Source organism: Pristiophorus japonicus, chromosome 2, assembly GCF_044704955.1.
Source record: "Pristiophorus japonicus isolate sPriJap1 chromosome 2, sPriJap1.hap1, whole genome shotgun sequence".
NCBI lineage: Eukaryota > Metazoa > Chordata > Chondrichthyes > Pristiophoridae > Pristiophorus > Pristiophorus japonicus.
Window position 1 is genome coordinate 334,000,783 of NC_091978.1, and position 21,483 is coordinate 334,022,265.

At 46.9% G+C, this 21,483-nt stretch overlaps 1 protein-coding gene and 1 long non-coding RNA gene across 2 annotated transcripts in view; both read left to right on the forward strand.

The window, feature by feature from the left end:
* Nucleotides 1-21,483, forward strand: part of LOC139248393 (alpha-1,3-mannosyl-glycoprotein 4-beta-N-acetylglucosaminyltransferase B-like) — a 414,869-nt gene that overhangs the window by 350,889 nt on the left and 42,497 nt on the right. The window contains exon 9 of the mRNA XM_070872141.1: nt 640-770. Coding sequence (XP_070728242.1) covers nt 640-770 — 131 coding nt within the window. The remainder of the gene's footprint in view (nt 1-639; nt 771-21,483) is intronic.
* Nucleotides 20,035-21,207, forward strand: LOC139234739 (uncharacterized). The gene is made up of 3 exons (XR_011588337.1): nt 20,035-20,189; nt 20,562-20,720; nt 20,888-21,207. It is a non-coding gene; the product is annotated as an uncharacterized lncRNA (long non-coding RNA).

Genomic DNA, 21,483 nt, shown 5'->3' on the forward strand with positions numbered 1-21,483 from the left:
GGACACTTGTTTACTGAATAACTTGAGTACACAGTAGATATCTTGTTTTTTTTTAGATATTCTCTGTTCTTTGCAGTTATTAATGCACCTGTACTTTCATAGTTGAAGATGGGGCCCAATGCCAGTCCACTAAAAACTATATTGACCAGCTGGGGTACTTCAGATGACCACAGTACTTAAAACTGCAGTATGATTTTCATAATTATCAAATATGTTTAGTCTAATTTAAAAGTGGGAATTCCAGTAAATCAATCTAATTAAATTTGGATGACTTTTAAAAGGCTACTGAGTATCAAAGAGGTGCTGTCTTGTTCACTGGAGAGGCAGAATGACCTGAAGAACAACACATCACTTACGTTACAATCAATGCAGCGTTTGTGCAGCACCATTACGTGTCTTGAAGCAAAGTTTGCCACTGCAGTCAAGGAATTAGCAAACAAGAGACTTTTCCAATTTTATTTCATAATGAATCACCTTTTCTAAAAGTATATAATTGTATTCACTTATTTCATTTTGTTTCCCTTTGACGACTTCTTCAATTATGATTCTGCCTCGACTCATATGGGTAGTAGAATCTCCCACTAATGTACAGAAAGTTGGATTAAAACATTTTTCCCTCTTGTTTACCGTTTGATTTAGGAAAATTGTTCAAGTCTCCTGATCTGACACTCATCGTCGAATTCATTCTCATGTTCTACAAGGACAAGCCTATAGACTGGTTACTTGACCACATATTGTGGGTGAAAGTATGCAATCCTGAGAAAGATACTGTAAGTCCATTTCTCTTTCATGGTCAGTCGCTCAAACATCAACAATGAAACCTTCAATAACCATCTGTTGCTGTTTCTATTTCAATTAATCTCGGTTTGAATATTAGAAGCTGAAGGGCATCTTTGCTGTATGTTGAGGACAATTGAGATTGATGAAGGATAGCTAACTATTTCACTGCTATGAAGTTAATTTTTCCACAGGCAATTGGAGAAGGGCTGTACAAACAAGGAATTATTTGGTTTGAGGAAAAAAAATATTTTTAAAGTATGGAATCAATATGTTAAAAATATTTTATGATGTGCTTCTAAAGTATCAATGTACGTTGGAAGACTGACCAATTCAGCCTTCTTTATTGTTCTTCATTCAGCCAACTTATCATCAAGTTGGTTGGAATTTGCACCTAATTTTGTTTCCACCCAGATTTCTGCTCTTCTCTTCTTGGTACTGACTCCTATTGGGGTGCAGGTTCCAGGGGTTCCGGCAACCCTTAAGTATCAGACAGAGGAAGCCATTCTTCATGTGTAAGCAGGCTATTGGACCGTGGAGAGCAGCACAGCTGAGTCCAATTCCACCTTCACCCAAAGGACAGAATATCGTGCTGACTTCCCACTATGCACTTCTGGCAAGTGAAGTTCAGAACATATTCCTAAAATGCCAGGTGAGGCCTGCATCCATCACATGCTGTACTCCAGATGAAGGTCTCAGAGGATTTTGTGACACATGAAGGGTTTTTCCAACATCGATAAAGGGAGGGCGATCTGCTCTGCCAAGTTAACGGCCAGGTGGCAGCGTTGAAAATTCTCCCACCCGCGTGTCTATAAAAATAAGCATGTGCATGCCTTAATTATCATCCAGGAACTTTTCAGCTCATTTTGACAGATTGTAAGGAGAAAAACACTATAAGTAAAAGCACAACAATCAACAGAGATTATGTGCAAGTTGGGCTGTCTCTGATTATTAACACTAGGTCAGTCCCTTCGTTATATATCAGATCAGCAGGAGTCAGTGTTCATACCATTTCTATCTGTATACTAAGTGCGGAATTTCCCCCTAAAATAACAGGTGGGTTTGGAGCTTGGGGTTAAAGTTTTAAAAATGAGGTTCCCAATCTTATGTCTTTAATACTCTTATGAATGACTCCACAAGGTCTAGTGTTGTACTTGAGCTGTTGTGACCTTAGTCCCATTTATTGTAACTCCAGAGTGAGGCACAAGCATTGTGGGTAGCCTTTTAAACTGGACCCTGCACACCTATGCAGGTGACCCTCAGGTCTCCCATCGCAGTGCGCTCTGGTGCCACACCTTATGTGACTATATAGTTAGTATACATGGTCTACATACATGACATCACTTCCCTCCAAGTCTTTAATGCAAATTGACTCGTACATTGACGGTGACCTGGTTGACCATTGGAGGGTCACTTCTAGCTTGGGTGCGTTGGTAGTGAGATTTGTTGCCAGTGGAGGTCCCCGTGGTTTCTGGTTGTGAGCCCATTACTACTCCATTCTTCCCCCCCCCCCCCCCACAGAAATGATGCTAATGCATTCAAGTTCATCACATGGGTTTTACATTTACATCTTGGTACATTTGTTGGGTGGATTACAGTTGCGTTTCTTTTTGTGTGGTACATTTACATGATCAGTACAGGTATATCAATACAGGTACACAAGGACAGTCTAGTTCCAGCAAGGCCGGATGAGATGTGGGTCATCTGATGATGGCGCAGCGCCCTATGCTAGTGGGTCTGTGGGCGAGGTGAGCTCATTTTGCTCGAGTTGCCGGAGCGCAGGGCTCTTGCCGTTACTCCTAGTGTCGGGCAGGCCCAAAGACAGCTGATGTGTCTGTCACCTCCCTGTCCTTTTCGTTTGCTCAGTGTCGCTGATGCTCCCTGGGAAGGGGTCTGAGTGAGTGAGCGTTTCATCTAAGCGATGGTGGGGCTGCCTCGTCTTGTTTAGCAATTCGCAGGGAACTGCTGACTCGCTTTCCTTGAGTGCACCGTTGTGAGCACTCTCTAGTTTGGGATCCTGGCTGGTCCAGGTTCCGTTCGGATGAGCCGTTGTGGGTGACCCTTCGTTCTTGGGCATTGCCATAATGGCGAGAGGGTTTGAGGCTGCGCCTTTTCCACCCGGGTGATGGGCGATGGTAGCCGACTGCGAGCATAGGCGCAGTTTACTGTTTCTGGCCCGTGGCGGTTCATGCCATCGGGTGCCTGCAATGTTAAACCAATCTGAGGCAGGGTATCACTACTGGTGCCTCTGCTCTCTGGGGATCGTTTACTTTGCGGCTTGTCTACTTCTGTCAGCTGTGGGGACACTTTATGATACATCGTTCTGGTCCCGGGAACGCAGGCTACAGCATTGGGTAGCTCGTTGGACCTGTATACGACCGTTAAGTGTTCGCCCGTTACATTGGCTGATTGCAATTTGCACCCAACATCGCTCAACAACATTTTGCTCGTTACAGCTGGACTTTTACATTGGTTACCAATTTCAAGCAGTTCATTCAAAAATGGCGGGTTGCTGGCCTCCTTTAAAATAGCCTTACTACTTTTGTCCCAATCATCTTCCTTGCGTGGAACCACGTGTCGTTGCTCCATTAGCGCTGCACCTCGTGGTTTGGACGTCATCTTTTCCCTGTCCATGATGTCGACTGTCGCGATCTTCTTTCCCAGGGATTCTGCCACTGAAGCTGGGAAGGCGCCTGCGGATCCAATCTTCCTCCTCAGGAGTCCTGCCACTGAAATCGGGAAGGTGCGTTCGGGTCATCTCAGCCGGATCATCACCACACAGTCGTGATGAGCGGTCTGTGCCTCGGGGGCTGCGCGGATCTGCTCTCCGGTGCCTGGTCCAATTGAAGATGGGGGCTTGCTCTGCCTCTGAGCACGGGGGATGTCGATCGCTGGAGGGATGAAGTCTTCCCAGTGCCAATGAATCTTCCCCATCCATCTTCTTCCATGTATCACCTGAAACAATCCACAATGGTAAATTGTGCACCGCGCCATCATGGAATACACTTACATCCGCACTACCAACAACTGATATCAGTTCCTTGGTGTAGGTGCGCAGCTTTGCCTGAACCGGGACCAACTTGGGTCATTCAGCTTGATCGTTCCATAGCCTCTCAAAGGCATCCTGGTTCATTACTGACTGACTCTCCCTGTGTCCACTTTCATGAAGAATGGAACGCCATTTATCTCGACTTCCATTATCACTGGAGGACAATCTGTGCTGCAGGTATATACTGCATACACTTTGTCCTGGGACTGAGCTGCCTCTCTAGCCATCTCCTCGTAATCCGCGCTGGATTCACAGCCATCTGCTGATTCCTCTTCCATGTGGTGAGTCACAGCTCTTTTGCACATTCGCTGGAGGTGGCCCTTTGTGCTGCAGCTTTTGCACACATAGTCTCTGAACCGACACTGATGAGCCCTGTGATTACCTCCGCAATGCCAGCATGGTGCTACTTGACTTACGTTTGCACCCCTCGGTGGACTCTGAGTTAAAGGACTCCGGGCCCTGTATGCTCTGCCCTGGGCAGATTCACGTTCAACAGTTCTGCATGTAAAAGGCGCCATTGTATTTGCAGTACTTGCTGGGTTTGAGTCCTGAGAGTGAGTCATCATCTGCTTGGAGCTGCAGCTTGAGGTCATGAATGCCTGGCTGATGCTGATGGCCTTCTGCAGAGTGACGGTGGTTTCGGCAGACAGTAGCCTGTGAAGAAGGGCTTCATGACCGATGCCAATTATGAAGACTTCCCGCAATGCATCGGCGAGGGATGCGCCGAATTCACACGGTCCTGCCAGCCTCCTGAGGTCGGCAGCATACTTCGCGATTTCCAGACCCTCGGGGCGACGGTGTGTATAAAATCGTTACCTGGCCGTGAGGATGCTCTCCTTCGGTTTGAGTTGGTCCCGAATTAGCACTTTCAGCTCCTCATATGACTTGGTCGTTGTTTTCTCTGGTGCAAGCATGTCCCTGACGAGGCCGTAGACCACGGGCCCACAACTGGTCAACAGGATAGCTCTGCTCTTATCTGCCAGCGTGACGGATCATCGCCTGCCAGGTCGTTTGCTACGAAATATTGGTCGAGCAGCTCCGTAAATGTCAAGTATTCAACTATCATTGTAACCCATGTATAAGCTGACCTAAGTTGTACACCTTGAGAACATTGACCACAGGGGGCGAACTGGTGGGAGACATTCCTAAGCTGGACTTTCCGGTATAAAAGGGGAAGCTCCACCCACCTTCAGTGTCTTGAGGTCTTGGTAATAAAGGTAACTGGTCACAGAGTGACCTTTTCTCAAGCATGGGCCTCATGTGCATTTATACTGTATAGTAAGGACATATCAGTAAAGGCTTCCCAATTTTCTAATGCATCAATGTTAGTCATTTTTGTGTGAAAGTTCGTAATCTCTTTGCCAGTTGTTATGTCTTTAATACTCTTATGAATGATTCCACGAGGTCTAATATTGTACTTGAGCTGTTGCGACCTTAGTCCTATTTATTGTAACTACGGAGTGAGGCACAAGCATGATGGGCAGCCTTTTATACTGGGCCCTGCACACCTATGCAGGTGACCCTCAGGTCTCCCACCACGGCACACCTTATGTGACTATAAAGTTCGTATACAAGGTCTATGTACATGACACCCAACCTGATCCCGCCTCCAACCCACCATGTTTTACCAGAGCGGGGCTGGGGGGCGGACGACCAATCCGCTGCCAGGGAGTGTTACCTTAATTTAAATATTGTAATGAGGCTGGAACCCTCTTTTTCCCCCTCCATTTTGTGTTTAACTGCCTGTGGACGGGTTTCACACTATTCGTGAAACCCGGCAATTAAAGCGAGGCGGCAACTGCTGCATCCAGGAGGCCGGCCCCGACCCATGCCGATGCTCTCTGCCCCCTCCCGATCCCTGACCCATGCTGATTGCTCTTCCCCCCCCCTCAGGATCCACGACCCCTGCCAATTGCCGCTTGCTATCCCGATCCCCGACCCCTGCCGATGCTCTCTTCCCCGCCTGATCCCTGACCCCTGCTGATTGCTGCTTCCTGTCTCGATCCCTGACCCTTGCCGATTGCCGCTCCCCCCTTCCTGGGCCTTCTCAAGCTGGCCGGCTGCAGGCAGGGATCCGAGGCCTCACGTTCAAATCAGGCTCTGCCATTACAGTCTCGACTGCCTCGGAGGCCCCCCGCCCCCAACCCACCCACCTGGGGAAAATTGAAGCCTAAAAATTATTTAGTCACATGATTGAAATATCTAAAAATATTGCCACTAAAGAATTATTTAAGTACACCAACTTGACATATGTTAACTGTTAAGAGGTGAAACCACTGGAGTATTGCTCAATTTTTTCCACAACTATAGATCAATATAAATTGGCAATCTGGAAATTCAGCACAAATATTATAGACTTTGTTGACAAAATGCAAGTATATCCCAGAAAGGTGGGCAAACATTGATAGATCAGCTGGAGCTATCTCTTCCTCTGCGGTACTCAATGCATCATCCTGTGCTTCTTCAGCAATATCAGCACTTCTCCTATACTGGTGCATCTACCCTGGCACCTGCTTTAAGTCGGGGTGCTGACAGTTCATGCTCAGCTATGTGGCTACTGGGTGACTGGATGCTCTTGTTCTGTGAAGAGACCACATGCGACTGTATTAACTACATGTATTACTCTGCACTTGTACAAAACCAGTGTGTGTAGACATGTTGACATGTGTAAATCATAAAAGATATGATTAATATGGTACATGCCACTTGCTCTGCCCTCTGGTCCAGCCTCCACATTAGCAACATCGTCTACATTCTCCCAACAGAACAAATCCCACCCACCCCCCTGGCTTTCTCTTATGAAGTGAGTTGCTAATAGCTGGGTGCACATGGCCTGTTGCGTGATGTGCCTTCCTGTTGTGTTCCAGTTTTGTTTTTAAATGTAGAACAGTGTGAATTGAGATATGGGCTAGAATTTCCAATTGGCAAGTGCTAATTGTGCATCTGGGCTCCAGGAAATCTTAAACGTTGAAGATATCACCAGTCAATCAGATGTCTTTGTAACCTTGCTTGGAACTCCACTTGTATGAATTTCCTGCTGGCAATCAGTGCTGGCATAGAGTGCATCACATAGAAAGTGCAAGAGCTTCCTGTGTACAAATAAGGGTCTTTGGCCTAGAAATTTGCAACCGCCAGGCGCAGAAGTCTCACCCCTCGCGATACATTTGTGTTACTGCCCCCCGGAAGGAAGTAACCGGGTGCACGTATCAGCAGTGCTATGCACTGGGCCATGTAGTGCTTCCGTTTACAAGGGGCACTTCCCTCAATTAAAGGGAAGGGCCCAAGCTGCACATTCTGCATGCGAGGAACCCACCTACCTGGACCACCAGGGGTGCACTCAAGCAGAGTGCCGGGCTGAGCAATTGCAGCACTGACCCAGCGACCAAAGCACGACCGGAGCGGCAAGGAAAACGGCAGATTTCTTTTGGGCAGCAGCCGGCCACCTCCTCTTTAAATTTTGCCCCGGTACGCATCTCTGAAGCTGTCACTGTTATCGCCTGGCGCACCTTCAGGGGGCGAAACTCAATTTATTGGCCGGGGTGTTAACAGGACGATGCGCACAACAATGATCTTATGATCTCCAGGCGCAGGAAATCGGGGTGCAACATCATAGCGCCGCCACTAAACTCCCACCGAATTTAGCGGGAGTCATTAGCGGCACGGCGCCGATCACAAAGTCATTTGCGCCCTGTTAGCGCCCCCTGGGAGCGCTAACAGGAGGCACAAATGCACCCAATTTCTCTCCCTTTACATCTGATTCCCTGATTCCGATGACAAGTGTCGTTCGCAGGGAGCGATGGTTGGGAAATCATTGGCCCACAGCCCCCAATTTTCTATCTCTTTAAATTAACCAACAGAGGCAGAGGTTCTAGAGTGTTTTCTTTTTAAATGTGTCCTTTCAGGCCAAATGCATTTGTGTAAATCTGTTAAAAGATTCATAAAACACCTTAATATTGATTTGCTTCTTTCAAAGATATTGTCTTTCAAACTATGTGCAATCCATAAGGAATTACTGCACTCCTCCTTTGTAAATAAGGCTGCAGTGATTTTATGGTGATCGCACTAAGGTGATTAGGGATTTAGATATGAATGGTACACTTAATGCAACAACTCTGTTCTAATGGTTTTCTCAATTGCTCAGTGTTCGGATAATCTTCTAAAATTATATTAATGCAGCTGCAATATTAGAACATGATCAATGAATATTAGCTAGCAGAAATGTACATCAGCAGTTTAGAAACATAGAAACATAGAAAATAGGTACAGTCGGCCATTTGGCCCTTCGAGCCTGCACCACCATTCAATATGATCATGGCTGATCATGCAACTTCAGTACCCCATTCCTGCTTTCTCTCCATACCCCTTGATCCCTTTAGCCGTAAGGGCTGCATCTAACTCCCTTTTGAATATATCTAATGAACTGGCCTCAACAACTTTCTGTGGTAGAGAATTCCATAGGTTCACAATTCTCTGGGTAAAGAAGTTTCTCCTCATCTCGGTCCTAAATGACTTTCCCCTTATCCTTAGACTGTGACCCCTAGTTCTGGACTTCCCCAACATCAGGAATATTCTTCCTGCACCTAACCTGTCCAGTCCCGTCAGAATTTTATATGTTTCTATGAGATCCCCTTTCATTCTTCTAAACTCCAGTGAACGTAAGCCTAGTCGATCCAGTCATTCTTCATGTGTCAGTCCTGCTATCCCGGGAATCAGTATGGTGAACCTTCGCTGCACTCCCTCAATAGCAAGAATGTCCTTCCTCAGATTAGGAGACCAAAACTGCACACAATATTCAAATGTGGCCTCACCAAGACCCTGTACAACTGCAGTAAGACCCCCTGCTCCTATACTCAAATCCACTCGCTATGAAGGTCAACATGCCATTTGCCTTCTTCACCACTGCTGTACCTGCATGCCAACTTTCAATGACTGATGTGCCATGACACCCAGGTCTCGTTGCACCTCCCCTTTTCCTAATCTGTCACCATTCAGCTAATATTCTGCCTCCCTGTTTTTGCCACCAAAGTGGATAACCTCACATTTATCTACATTGTACTGCATCTGCCATGCCTTTGCCCACTCACCGAACCAAGTCACCCTGCAGCCCCTTAGCATCCTCCTCTTAGCATCCTCCTCACAGGACCGAATGGCCTACTCCTGCACCTATTTTTCTATGTTTCACACTGTCACCCAGCTTAGTGTCATCTGCAAACTTGCAGATATTACATTCAATTCCTTCGTCCAAATCATTAATGTATATTGGGTTTGGGGACTACTTTATCCGGTGACAGGTTGTGTTGTATTGCACACTCTTGTTTTGAGTTTCGAAGACCTTAATCGTGGAAAATGTTTCAAATTAGGCATGCAAAGAAACATAGAAACATAGAAAATAGGTGCAGGAGTAGGAATCCATCCCTTTGAGCCTGCACCACCATTCAATAAGATCATGGCTGATCATTCTTTCAGTACCCCGTTCCTGCTTTCTCTCCACACCCCTTGATCCCTTTAGCCGTAAGGGCCATATCTAACTCCCTCTTGAATATATCCAATGAACTGGCATCAACAACTCTCTGCGGCAGGGAATTCCACAGGTTAACAACTCTCTGAGTGAAGAAGTTTCTCCTCAACTCAATCCTAAATGGTCTGCCCCTTATCCTAAGACTGTGTCCCCTGGTTCTGGACTTCCTCAACATCGGGAACATTCTTCCCGCATCTAACCTGTCCAGTCCAGTCAGAATCTTGTATGTTTCTATGAGATCCCCTCTCATCCTTCTAAACTCCAGTGTATAAAGGCCCAGTTGATCCAGTCTCTCCTCATATGTCAGTCCAGCCATCCCTGGAATCAGTCTGGTGAACTTTCGCTGCACTCCCTCAATAGCAAGAACATCCTTCCTCAGATTAAGAGACCAAAACTGAACACAATATTCAGGTGGGGCCTCACCAAGGCCCTGTACAACTGCAGTAAGACCTCCCTGCTCCTATACTCAATTCCCCTTGCTATGAAGGCCAACATACCATTTGCCTTCTTCACAGCCTGCTGTACCTGCATACCAACCTTCAATGACTGATGAACCATGACACCCAGGTCTCGTTGCACCTCCCCTTTTCCTAATCTGCCACCATTCAGATAATATTCTGCCTTCGTGTTTTTTCCCCCAAAGTGGATAATCTCACTTTTATCCACATTATACTGCATCTGCCATGTATTTGCCCACTCGCCTAACCTGTCCAAATCACCCTGCAGCCTCTTAGCGTCCTCCTCACAGCTCACACCGCCACCCAGTTTAGTGTCATCTGCAAACTTGGAGATATTACACTCAATTCCATCATCTAAATCATTAATATGTATTGTAAAGAGCTGGAGTCCCAGCACTGAGCCCTGCGGCACTCCACTAGTCACTGTCTGCCATTCTGAAAAGGACCCGTTAATCCCGACTCTCTGCTTCCTGTCTGCCAACCAGTTCTCTATCCACGACAGTACATTACCCCCAATACCATGTGCTTTGATTTTGCACACCAATCTCTTGTGTGGGACCTTGTCGAAAGCCTTTTGAAAGTCCAAATACACCACATCCACTGGTTCTCCCCTGTCCACTCTACTAGTTACATCCTCAAAAAATTCCAGAAGATTTGTCAAGCATGATTTCCTTTTCATAAATCCATGCTGACTTGGACCAATCCTATCACTGCTTTCGAATGCGCTGCTATTTCATCCTTAATGATTGATTCCAACATTTTCCCCACTACTGATGTCAGGCTAACCAGTCTATAATTACCCGTTTTCTCTCTCCCTCCTTTTTTAAAAAGTGGTGTTACATTAGCTACCCTCCAGTCCATAGGAACTGATCCAGAGTCGATAGACTGTTGGAAAATTATCACCAATGCATCTACTATTTCTAGGGCCACTTCCTTGAGTACTCTGGGATGTAGACTATCAGGCCCTGGGGATTTATCGGCCTTCAATCCCGTCAATTTCCCTAACACAATTTGCCGATTAATAAGGATATTCTTCAGTTCCTCCTTCTCACTAGACCTTTGGTCCCCTATTACACCTGGAAGGTTATTTGTGTCTTCCTTTGTGAAGACAGAACCAAAGTACTTGTTCAATTGGTCTGCCATTTCCTTATTCCCCATTATAAATTCACCTGAATCCGACTACAAGGGACCTACGTTTGTCGTCACTAATCTTTTTCTCTTCACATATCTATAGAAGCTTTTGCAGTCATTTTTTATGTTTCTGGCAAGTTTCCTCTCGTACGCTATTTTCCCCCTCTTAATTAAACCCTTTGTCCTCCTTTCCTGTATTCTAAATTTCTCCCAGTCCTCCGGCTTGCTACTTTTTCTGGCTAATTTGTATGCCTCTTCCTTGGATTTAACACTATCCTTAATTTCCCTTGTTAGCCACGGTTGAGCCACCTTCCCCATTTTATTTTTACTCCAGACAGGGATGTACAATTGTTGAAGTTCGTCCATATGACCTTTAAAGGTTTGCCATTGCCAGTCCATTGTCAACCCTTTAAGTATCATTTGCCAGTCTCATCTAGCCAATTCGCGCCTCATACCATCAAAGTTACCTTTCCTTAAATTCAGGACCCTAGTTTCTGAATTAACTTTGTCACTCTCCATCTTAATAAAGAATTCTACCATATTATGGTTACTCTTCCCCAAGGGGCCTCGCACAACAAGATTGCTAATTAGTCCCTTCTCATTACACATCACCCAGTCTAGGATGGCCAGCTCGCTACAATTGTACAGGGCTCTGGTGAGACCACACCTTAGCCACTATGCATAGTTTTGGTCTCTTTATTTAAGGAAGGATATACTTGCTTAGAGGTGGTGCAACGAAGGTTCACTAGATTGATCCCTGGAATGAGAGGGTTGTCCTATGACTCCAGAGGAATTAAGGGATATGGGGATAGGGCAGGAAATGGAATTGAGGTTGAAGATCAGCCATGATCTTATTGAATGGTGGAGCAGACTCGAGGGGATGTATGACCTACTCCCGTTCCTAATTCTTACGTTCTTAAATTCATTTTAGCTAACAGTCACTAGATTACTATGGTGCATGTGAACATTTTGCCTGTCTACTAAATGACTTTCAAAGCTATTCTAAAATATAAGACTGTTAAGTTCACTGTTAAGTTCAATTAAAATAGCTATAAGTTATCCCATAAATGAATTTAAAAATACTAAAAATAATAAAGGACAAAATATAACTGCACTTGAGTGCTAGGCTGCCCTAGTTCAAGGCTGCAGTGATCATACGTTTTATGAATATTAGGTCATGATCCCTGGGTATTAATGTAACACACTATAGTACTTTAATAGTCAGATTTAATTTACACCACTTAAAGGCCGACATGCCTCTTAAAGGGGCAGTGCATTGTGGCTGCAGATAGAAAGGAAGTTATCTGAAAAAATGGCTGCAAGGTCTGCAGATCTTGCCCCCACATTCTAAGATGCCGCATCAGAAGCAGTGGACAGGAGGAGGGAAGTTCTGTTCCCTCAGGGTCAGAAAGTCCTCAGCGCCTGTAATGTATTTGCTTCATGGGTTCTTTGCTTAAGAATTCATAGCAACAAATTGCTATTAAGAACTAGTTGGTTTATTTGCAAAAGGTTCAACAATCACACTACACATTACCAGTTCAACTATTTTAGTTGTGCACTTTAAACAAATGCCACTTGCAAGGGGGAGTCACACTCCAAAATATATTTTGTTTTCCAGTGCCCCTTTTTTTGGGGGGGGAGGTGGGGCGTGGTTTAGGGCACGAAAAGGAAAAATTATACAAGTGCTTCTTGGCTAAAAGGCGGGGGGTGGGGATGGGGGGGCATTAAAACCAGCAAATTAAACAAATTAAACTTTAAACTTAAATGATCAAATTAAAATTTGGTTGCCGGGGGTGATGATGCACTCCAGTCCCTCCGGTGCCCACCTCTCGCGGTAGGCTGCAAGCGTACCGGTGGACACCACGTGCTCCATCTCCAGGGACACCCTGGCTCAGATGTAACCACGGAAGAGAGGCAGGCAGTCGGGCTGAATGCCCTCCTCGACCACCCGCTGCCTGGACCGGCTGATGGCCCCCTTGTCCATGCCCAGGAGCAGTCCTACGAGGAGCCAGTTCATCCACCAGGCTCACAACTACCTGCCTCAGCATGGAGCCCTTGAACCCACCCAGCTGAGGTTTTATTGCGTCTTGTGAACATCAGTTGGCTGTCTAAGCCACTCCCAATTCAACAGCTCTACAACTATTTTGAAGTAAACTTTAAATCAAACTTTCAATCAAGTGCCTCCTTGTTTAAGAGGCACTAAGACCGACAAATAATCAAATTATACTTTTGAAAAACTATAGTCAAATTAAAATTTGGTTGGCGGGGAATGATGATGCACTCCAGTTCCCAACAGTTCTGCAACTATTTTAAAGTTGAAAGTTAATACAAGTGCCCCCTGATTAAAGGCGGGGGGGGGCGGGGTGGGAGGGGGGGGCACTAAAACCGACACAATTAAACAAATTAAACTTTGGACAGTAAACTTAAATCAAATAAAAATTTGGTTGCCGGGGGTGATGATGCATCCAGTCCCTCCGGCGCCTCAACAGCTCTTTAAACCTGTGAACATTCTCACAGGTGCATACATTACAGCGCCAGTGGAAAGAGGTTGCAGAGCATGGTAATACCACAAGCTTAGCTCCCAGGATATGGCTGCAATGTAGAAAAAAGTTCAATGACCTCACCAGAGTTACCAAGTTTAGAATCCTACACCTTCAGCCTCACTACTCACAATATCCCCTCCCCCACTTCCCTTCGCTCTCCTATAGCCATTGGACCATGCTCCATTCCATCTCTTTCTCCTCAAACTCATACAATCTGCACCTCCTACTTTCACCACTATTACAAGCTTCACTTTCTCACACCTCGCATTCTTAATTAATCCTGTTAAATATTAAACACAGATGAAATTAAGCTACCGGTAACCAGCCTGTGACCTGCCAGTCTAGATCGAGTCAAGGCGGCAGAGAGAACTGGCATTGGATGGATGAATTAATCATTGCATCTGCCAGGAAGCTGTGCACTGACCTGCATGATGTGCTGCCTGTGGTGGCAAACAAACTGGATGTTGAGGGAGTGGAACCCCTTTTTATTCAGAAAGATGCCAGGCTGGTGCTCAGGAACACGCAAGCCAATTTGGGTGCAGTCTATGGAACCTTGCATCTTGGACAAGCCTGTATTGTGAGCGGTCTAGTCCTCTCTCATCCTGCTTCACTCTGTCTATGAGGAGAGAGATGTAGCTGCTCCCCCTTGCGTACAGAGCCTTGGTTACCTCCCTGATAAGGCGGTGCACAGCAAGCTGGGAGATGTTGCTGATGTCATCTGCTGGAGCCTGGAACGACAGCGTAGCATAAATGTTAAGGGCCACTGTGACCTTGACAACCACAGGCCGTGCTGTCCGTACCGTGGTATGAGTCCCGAGTTGTGGCTGCAGTAGCTGACATAGCTTGGCGACAGCCTCCTGGCGAAGGCACCTGACACATTGTTCCTCAGTGAAGTCATGGCAGGAGAAGCACCAAGCTTATGGTCTATAGGGCAGTAGTGATAGCTGCCCTCCTATATGGCTCAGAGACGTGGACTATATACAACAGACACCTCAAAGCGCTGGACAAATTCCACCAGCGCAGCCTCCGCAAGATCATGCAAATCCCCTGGGAGGATAGACTCACCAACCTTAGTGTTCTCGCTCAGGCCAACATCTCCAGCATCGAAGCACTGAACACACTCGACCAGCTCCGTTGGGTGGGCCACATCGTCTGCATGCCCGACATGAGACTCACTGAGCAAGTGCTCTACTCGGACTCCTGCTCAGCAAGCGAGCCCCAGGTGGGAAGAGGAAATGCTTCAAGGACACCCTCAAAGCCTCCTTGATAAAGTGTAACATCCCCACCAGCACCTGGGAATCCCTGGCCCAAGATTGCCCAAAGTGGAGGAAGAGCATCGGGAGGGCGCTGAGCACCTCGAGTTTCGTCGCCGAGAGCATGCAGAAATCAAGCGCAGACAGCGGAAGGAGCGTGCAGCAAACCAGGCTCCCCACCCACCCTTTCCTTCAACCACTGTCTGCCCCACCTGTTACAGATACTGTAATTCTCACATTGGACTGTACAGCCACATAAGAACTCACTTTTAGAATGGAAGCAAGTATTCCTCGATTTCGAGGGACTGCCTATGATGATGATGGTAGGAGAGATACCACCTGATCACCTGCTGTGGATATTGTCTCTTGCACAGTGTTCTCCTCCTCCCTCTTCTCCAAGCAACTGGTGCTCTTTCTTGCCTACTTGGCTACTCATCCTTGTCCACCACCCAAAAGGCAGACCTACCAGACCACCCAGGACTGCAGTGAAACTGTTTTGAAGGCAGGCAAATTATGTCTAGTACCAGCAGAAACTTATTTTCAACTGTCAGAAAATAGGCAAAAAAAACACCCAGAGGTTAACTAGCAACCTAAAAGGTCAAATCAGCAACTAACCTGTAGGTAGTGCGTATAAGGTGGCCAAGGTTAGTGGGAAAATAGAAGATTGGGAAAATTTTAAAAGGCAGCAAAGAATGACTAAGAAAGCAATAAAGAAAGGAAAGTTAGATTTCAAAGGTAAACTTGTGCAAAACATAAAAACGGATAGTAAAAGCTTTTACAGATATATAAAACGGAAAAGAGTGACTAAAGTAAATGTTGGTCCCTTAGAAGATGGGAAGGGGGATTTAATAATGGGAAATGTGGAAATGGCTGAGACCGTAAACAATTATTTTGCTTCGGTCTTCACAGTGGAAGACACAAAAACCATGCCAAAAATGCTGGTCACAGGAATGTGGGAAGGGAGGACCTTGAGACAATCACTATCACTAGGGGGGTAGTGCTGGACAGGCTAATGGGACTCAAGGTAGACAAGTCCCCTGGTCCTGATGAAATGCATCCCAGGGTATTAAAAGAGATGGCGGAAGTTATAGCAGATGCATTCGTTATAATCTACCAAAAGTCTCTGGACTCTGGGGAGGTACCAGCGGATTGGAAAGCAGCTAATGTAACGCCTCTGTTTAAAAAAGGGGGCAGACAAAAGGCAGGTAACTATAGACCAGTTAGTTTAACATCTGTAGTGGGGAAAATGCTTGAAACTATCATTCAGGAAGAAATAGCGGGACATCTAGATAGGAATAGTGCAATCAAGCAGACGCAGCATGGATTCATGAAGGGGAAATCATGTTTAACTAATTTACTGGAATTCTCTGAGGATATAACGAGCATGGTGGATAGAGGTGTACCGATGGATGTGGTGTATTTAGATTTTCAAAAGGCATTCGATAAGGTGCCACACAAAAGGTTACTGCAGAAGATAAGGGTACGCGGAGTCAGAGGAAATGTATTAGCATGGATAGAGAATTGGCTGCTGAACAGAAAGCAGAGAGTCGGGATAAATGGGTCCTTTTCAGGTTAGAAATCGGTGGTTAGTGGTGTGCCACAGGGATCGGTGCTGGGACCACAACTGTTTACAATATACATAGATGACCTGGAAGAGGGGACAGAGTAACAAAATTTGTAGATGACACTAAGATTAGTGGGAAAGCGGGTTGTGTAGAGGACACAGAAAGGCTGCAAAGAGATTTAGATAGGTTAAGCGAATGGGCTAAGGCTTGGCAGATGGAATATAATGTCGGAAAGTGTGAGGTCATCCACCTTGGGAAAAAAAACAGTAAAAGGGAATATTATTTGAATGGGGAGAAATTACAACATGCTGCGGTGCAGAGGGACCTGGGGGTCCTTGTGCATGAATCCCAAAAAGTTAGTTTGCAGCAGGTAATCAGGAAGGCGAATGGTATGTTGGCCTTCATTGCGAGAGGGATGGAGTACAAAAGCAGGGAGGTCCTTCTGCAACTGTATAGGGTATTGGTGAGGCCGCACCTGGAGTACTGCGTGCAGTTTTGGTCACCTTACTTAAGGAAGGATAAACTAGCTTTGGAGGGGGTACAGAGACGATTCACGAGGCTGATTCTGGAGATGAGGGGGTTACCTTATGATGATAGATTGAGTAGACTGGGTCTTTACTCATTGGAGTTCAGAAGGATGAGGGGGGATCTTATAGAAACATTTAAAATCATGAAAGGGATAGACAAGATAGAGGCAGAGAGGTTGTTTTCACTGGTCGGGGAGACTAGAACTAGGGGGCACAGCCTCAAAATACGGGGGAGCCAATTTAAAACCGAGTTGAGAAGGAATTTCTTCTCCCAGAGGGTTGTGAATCTGTGGAATTCTCTGCCCAAGGAAGCAGTTGAGGCTAGCTCATTGAATGTATTCAAGTCACAGATAGATAGATTTTTAACCAATAAGGGAATTAAGGGTTACGGGGAGTGGGCGGGTAAGTGGAGCTGAGTCCACGGCCAGATCAGCCATGATCTTGTTGAATGGCGGAGCAGGCTCGAGGGGCTAGATGGCCTACTCCTGTTCCTAATTCTTATGTTCTTATGTAGTGAATGAGCCCAATGGTGAAAGGTATTTCCTGCATGTTAGCTAAACGAGTTTATCACGTCGCAAGTCAGCCACTAGGGCAGTCCAATTTCACAAAAGGGTCCTACAACAAGCAAATACCCTTAATTAAATATTAAAATAAAACCTTTTTCATACTTCCAGTGCCTGGACACCCCTATTCAATATGGCGGAAGCACATTTCTGGCACAGAATGAGCATAATGCATGTCACCCACCATATTGGATCATAGGTGTCTGTTTTACACCTGTAAAATGAGCACAATGCGATCGAATTTCTAGACCAAAATCTGAAAATTATTTTTTTACATGTATTGAGCTTGTTAAGGCAAATTAACATCTATATAATTTCTATTTAAGTACATCAGCCATTGGGGCCGAAATTGCCCCAAGCTGGGTTTGGAGCGCATAATTTGAATTGGATGCTTTTATTGTGCCGGTCCGAAATTGGCCTCTTTGAGGAAAGAAAATGTTCGTTGCGCTAACGGATTGCGCATACTGCTGAGTTTACCAATGTTGAAAGGGGCTTGCAGGGTATATCTTTTTTTTTCATTCCGGGCTGTGGGTGTTGCTGCAAGGCCAGCAATTATTGCCCATCCCTAAGTACCATTGACAAGGTGGTGGTGAGCCGCCTTCTTGAACCGCTGCAGTCCTTGTGGTGACTCCCAACAGATGACTAGGATTGCTGAGGCGCTGCCCCAGGGGAGTGGCAGTGGCTCCTTGGAGCACGAAACTATTGTCCTCTCTCAGGATGACAGCACTCATCCTCCCACCCCTGCCACTTGCTGCTGCCTGTCAGCCAGCTAGCCCATCTGCTGCCACCCATGCCCATACAGTCCACTGGCCAGGCCTTCTAGGCCCAGAGCTGCTCAAGGTTGTCATGCAAGGCCATCTGCAGCCTCGCCAACTGAAAGCCAGCGGCCTTCCACCGGCCATGCTGCAGCCACTGGCTTAGCACTTTGTAGGAGCACTAGAACAGGCAAAGGAACATGCAAGACAGGCACTAAGGGAATGCACATGGATAATTAGTTGACTTTGATATGTACCATTTAATTGAATGATAAATTTTGTTTGAAATGTTTGTTTTGTGTTGGCTTTCATTTCAGGATTATGGCCAAGTTTGTCTATGAGAGAGGGATGGTAATGTGGCCAAGCGTTGAGCAATGGGGATCCGGGGTTTTAAGTCAGGAGAACCTGAGTCTAAAGATATGCTCACGAATAGCCCATCCAATCCTCCTTTTTATCCTCCTCCTCCTCCTCCTCCTGAGGTGGTGGTAGAACCCATGGTGGCAAGGGCTGTGCCCTCATGATGGCCAAGTTGTGGAAGATGCAGAAGACCGCGATGAAATGGCACATGTGCTCCGGCGAGTACTGAAGGGTCCTCCCAAGCGGTCAAGGCAGCGGAGCCATTGCTTTAGCCCCCCATGGTCTGCTCGATGACATTCCTCATGACAGCATGACTCTCATTGTATGATTGCTGGCCACAAATGGTGGGGTTGCAGAGAGATGTCATCAGCCAGGTGTAGAGCAGATGGACCTTGTCGCCGAGCAGCCACCCTCGGGTTTGATGTGGCTGGAATATATCTGGCACATCGGTCTGGTCCAGGATGTAGGCATCATGACTGCTGCCAGGATAGCGGGCATTCACCAGCTTGATCAGATGGGCATGTTAAGTGAGTGGTACCCTTTGCGGTTGCGGTACATCTCAGCATTGTTATACGGAGCCTGCAAAGCCACATGTGTGCAGTCAATGGCTCCCTGCACCATGGAAAGCCCGCTGTCCTGGGAAAGCCTCATGCTGCTCCTCTTGCTTCTCTCTCGTTAGAGAGATGACAACGAAGTCCCCTCTCCTGGTCTAAAGAGCCTCTGTGACCTCCCAGATGCAGCGATGGACAGCGAACTGCGAAATGTTTGCGATGTCGTCTGTTCCAGCCTGGAAAGATCCGCTGCCAAAGTAATTGAGGGCTACGGTCACTTTGAAAGCCACTGGCAGCTCTGAGGCTCCAGGTCTGGTTGCAGGAGGTGGTGAAGCGGAGCTGACGAAAACACTGCTCCTGGCTTAGGTGCAGCTAGGGGGAGTGCATCCTAAAGAACCTAGGTGGATAAGGCCTACTGCTGAAAACCCTCCTTCTCCTCCATTTGCCAGCAGCTTGTCCCCTTTGCTGCCTCTGCTCCATCTACATGTCATGCTGCCCAAGGGGTCTATAACTAGAGCCCCCAGGACTGGGAGCAAGTGATGTTCCCAGAGGCCTTCCTTTAAGAGCCAATGGGCTGAATTTTCATTTTTTTGCGTTTTCGCCCCTTTCAAGGCGCAATTCACGGTGGATTCAAAAATTTAGCGCCGGATTCACGTTAGTGCCAGAGCGTGCAACTTTCACCAAATGAAAGTTCACAAGGAACGTTAGCGCTAACTCTGGCGTTGCACCACTCAATTTGTGCACCGGAGCCGAAAGTTCAGGCGCTTAAAAAATTGGCCATTCTGCCCATGCGCAAATTTATATATTTTTATTTTATTCTTCCCGCGCTTCTAGTCTGCTGTCCGATCGCAAACGCTAATGCAGGGCGCGGCTGCGCACATGCGCAGTACCTCCGGGGCTGATTCAGCCATTTTTAATTTGGATTATCATGATAGAGGACGAGGAATCAAGGCAGCGTGCCAGGCGACTCAGCCAGGAGGCTAGCAAAGCTCCAATGGGCTGTGTAGAGAGATTGGAGGGGTGGATCTAGACCACTTCCATCGATTTTCAAGCACATTTGGAGGGAGATCGCTGAGGAGGTCTCTGCCTCAGGAGTGGCACAGAGTGCCGAAAGAAGTTCAGTGATCTTTCGAGGGTCGTTAGTGAGTACAATTTTAATTCATGCACTCCTTCATTACTTCAATTATAAATCTGACACACTATTTGTTCTCATGCTGTTGATGGCTCTCAGCACTCTGTGGGTTGCCTCCTAAAATGCTTGACACATAGGTAGGCTTAGTGTGGCACCCTATTTGCCATGAATGATCTTTACACATTATTAAGATTGCTTTCTGAGATTTCATAAGATGTCTCGGCATTTTGATGTCTTCCTGATGAACCACGTGCAACTTCCAAGGCCATTAAACAGATGGCTGTATTACATTCAGACAGTATGGTATAAGTGCTTTGGTGGCTATCTGTGCCACTAGAGCAGATGTACCCTCTTGTAACCATTCCCATTTTCATCTTTGCAGGCAAAGAAGTCACATAATCGGCACAAGCAGGTGCAGACAGGCGACGGTCCGCCTCAGACCCTGTCACTCACCGACATTGAAGAAAGAGAGGCAGGCCTCATCGGCATCTCAGGTCGGGCAACTGCCACTGGGGGCGCTGATCCCCGCTCGGAAACAGAGGTAAGTCCTGCACACTCCCTGGGCTGGGTTGGGGCAATGTCATGCAGTGTCTCTGGACTAGATATAATGGAGAAGTGGCGGTCCTTCAAATGGGCCTGTGTTATGTGACCTTCCTCATGTCACCCTCCCCTGCTGTTAACCACTCGTCTGTTGCTTTCTACTTCCAGATGGCCAGCCACAGACGCAGCATCACTCAAGGCAACACTCCATGTTAGGCCATCGTCTGGAGGAGGAGGATACCGATGAGCCGACTCCGGTGCAGCTTCAATCCACCCCTGTTTTACCACCGGCACTCAGCTCGTCTGAGGACGACATGACTTTCTCGGGGTTTGACACTGCAAGGCTCCTGGGACTAGTGGCGTGCAGCAATGCAGTTCTGGAGTCGAATCCTGTATGCCATCTCTCCGGAGGGTGAGTCGGCAAAGTGGGTCTGCTGACAGACAGGCAGACGTGGAACTGGACATGGCGGGAATGTCCAGGGAGAGCATCTAGGTCAGCCGTCAGCTCCGTGATGACTTGGATAGGATTCCCACGAGCATCAAGAGTCTCACAGTGACCATTACAGAGGTAGGGTAGCAGATTGTCGGTGCGAACCGTGATACCTGCGAGGCCATCAATGGCCACACGAGGCTGGTGGCCTGCAGCGCTAACAGTGGAGTCCCGGAGAGTGTGGCACGAGCCCTTGCGGAATATGGCGCATCACAGGCTCAAGCTCTGCTTCAGCTTGGGCAGGTGATGCAGTCCATGCCTGCCGCCATACACT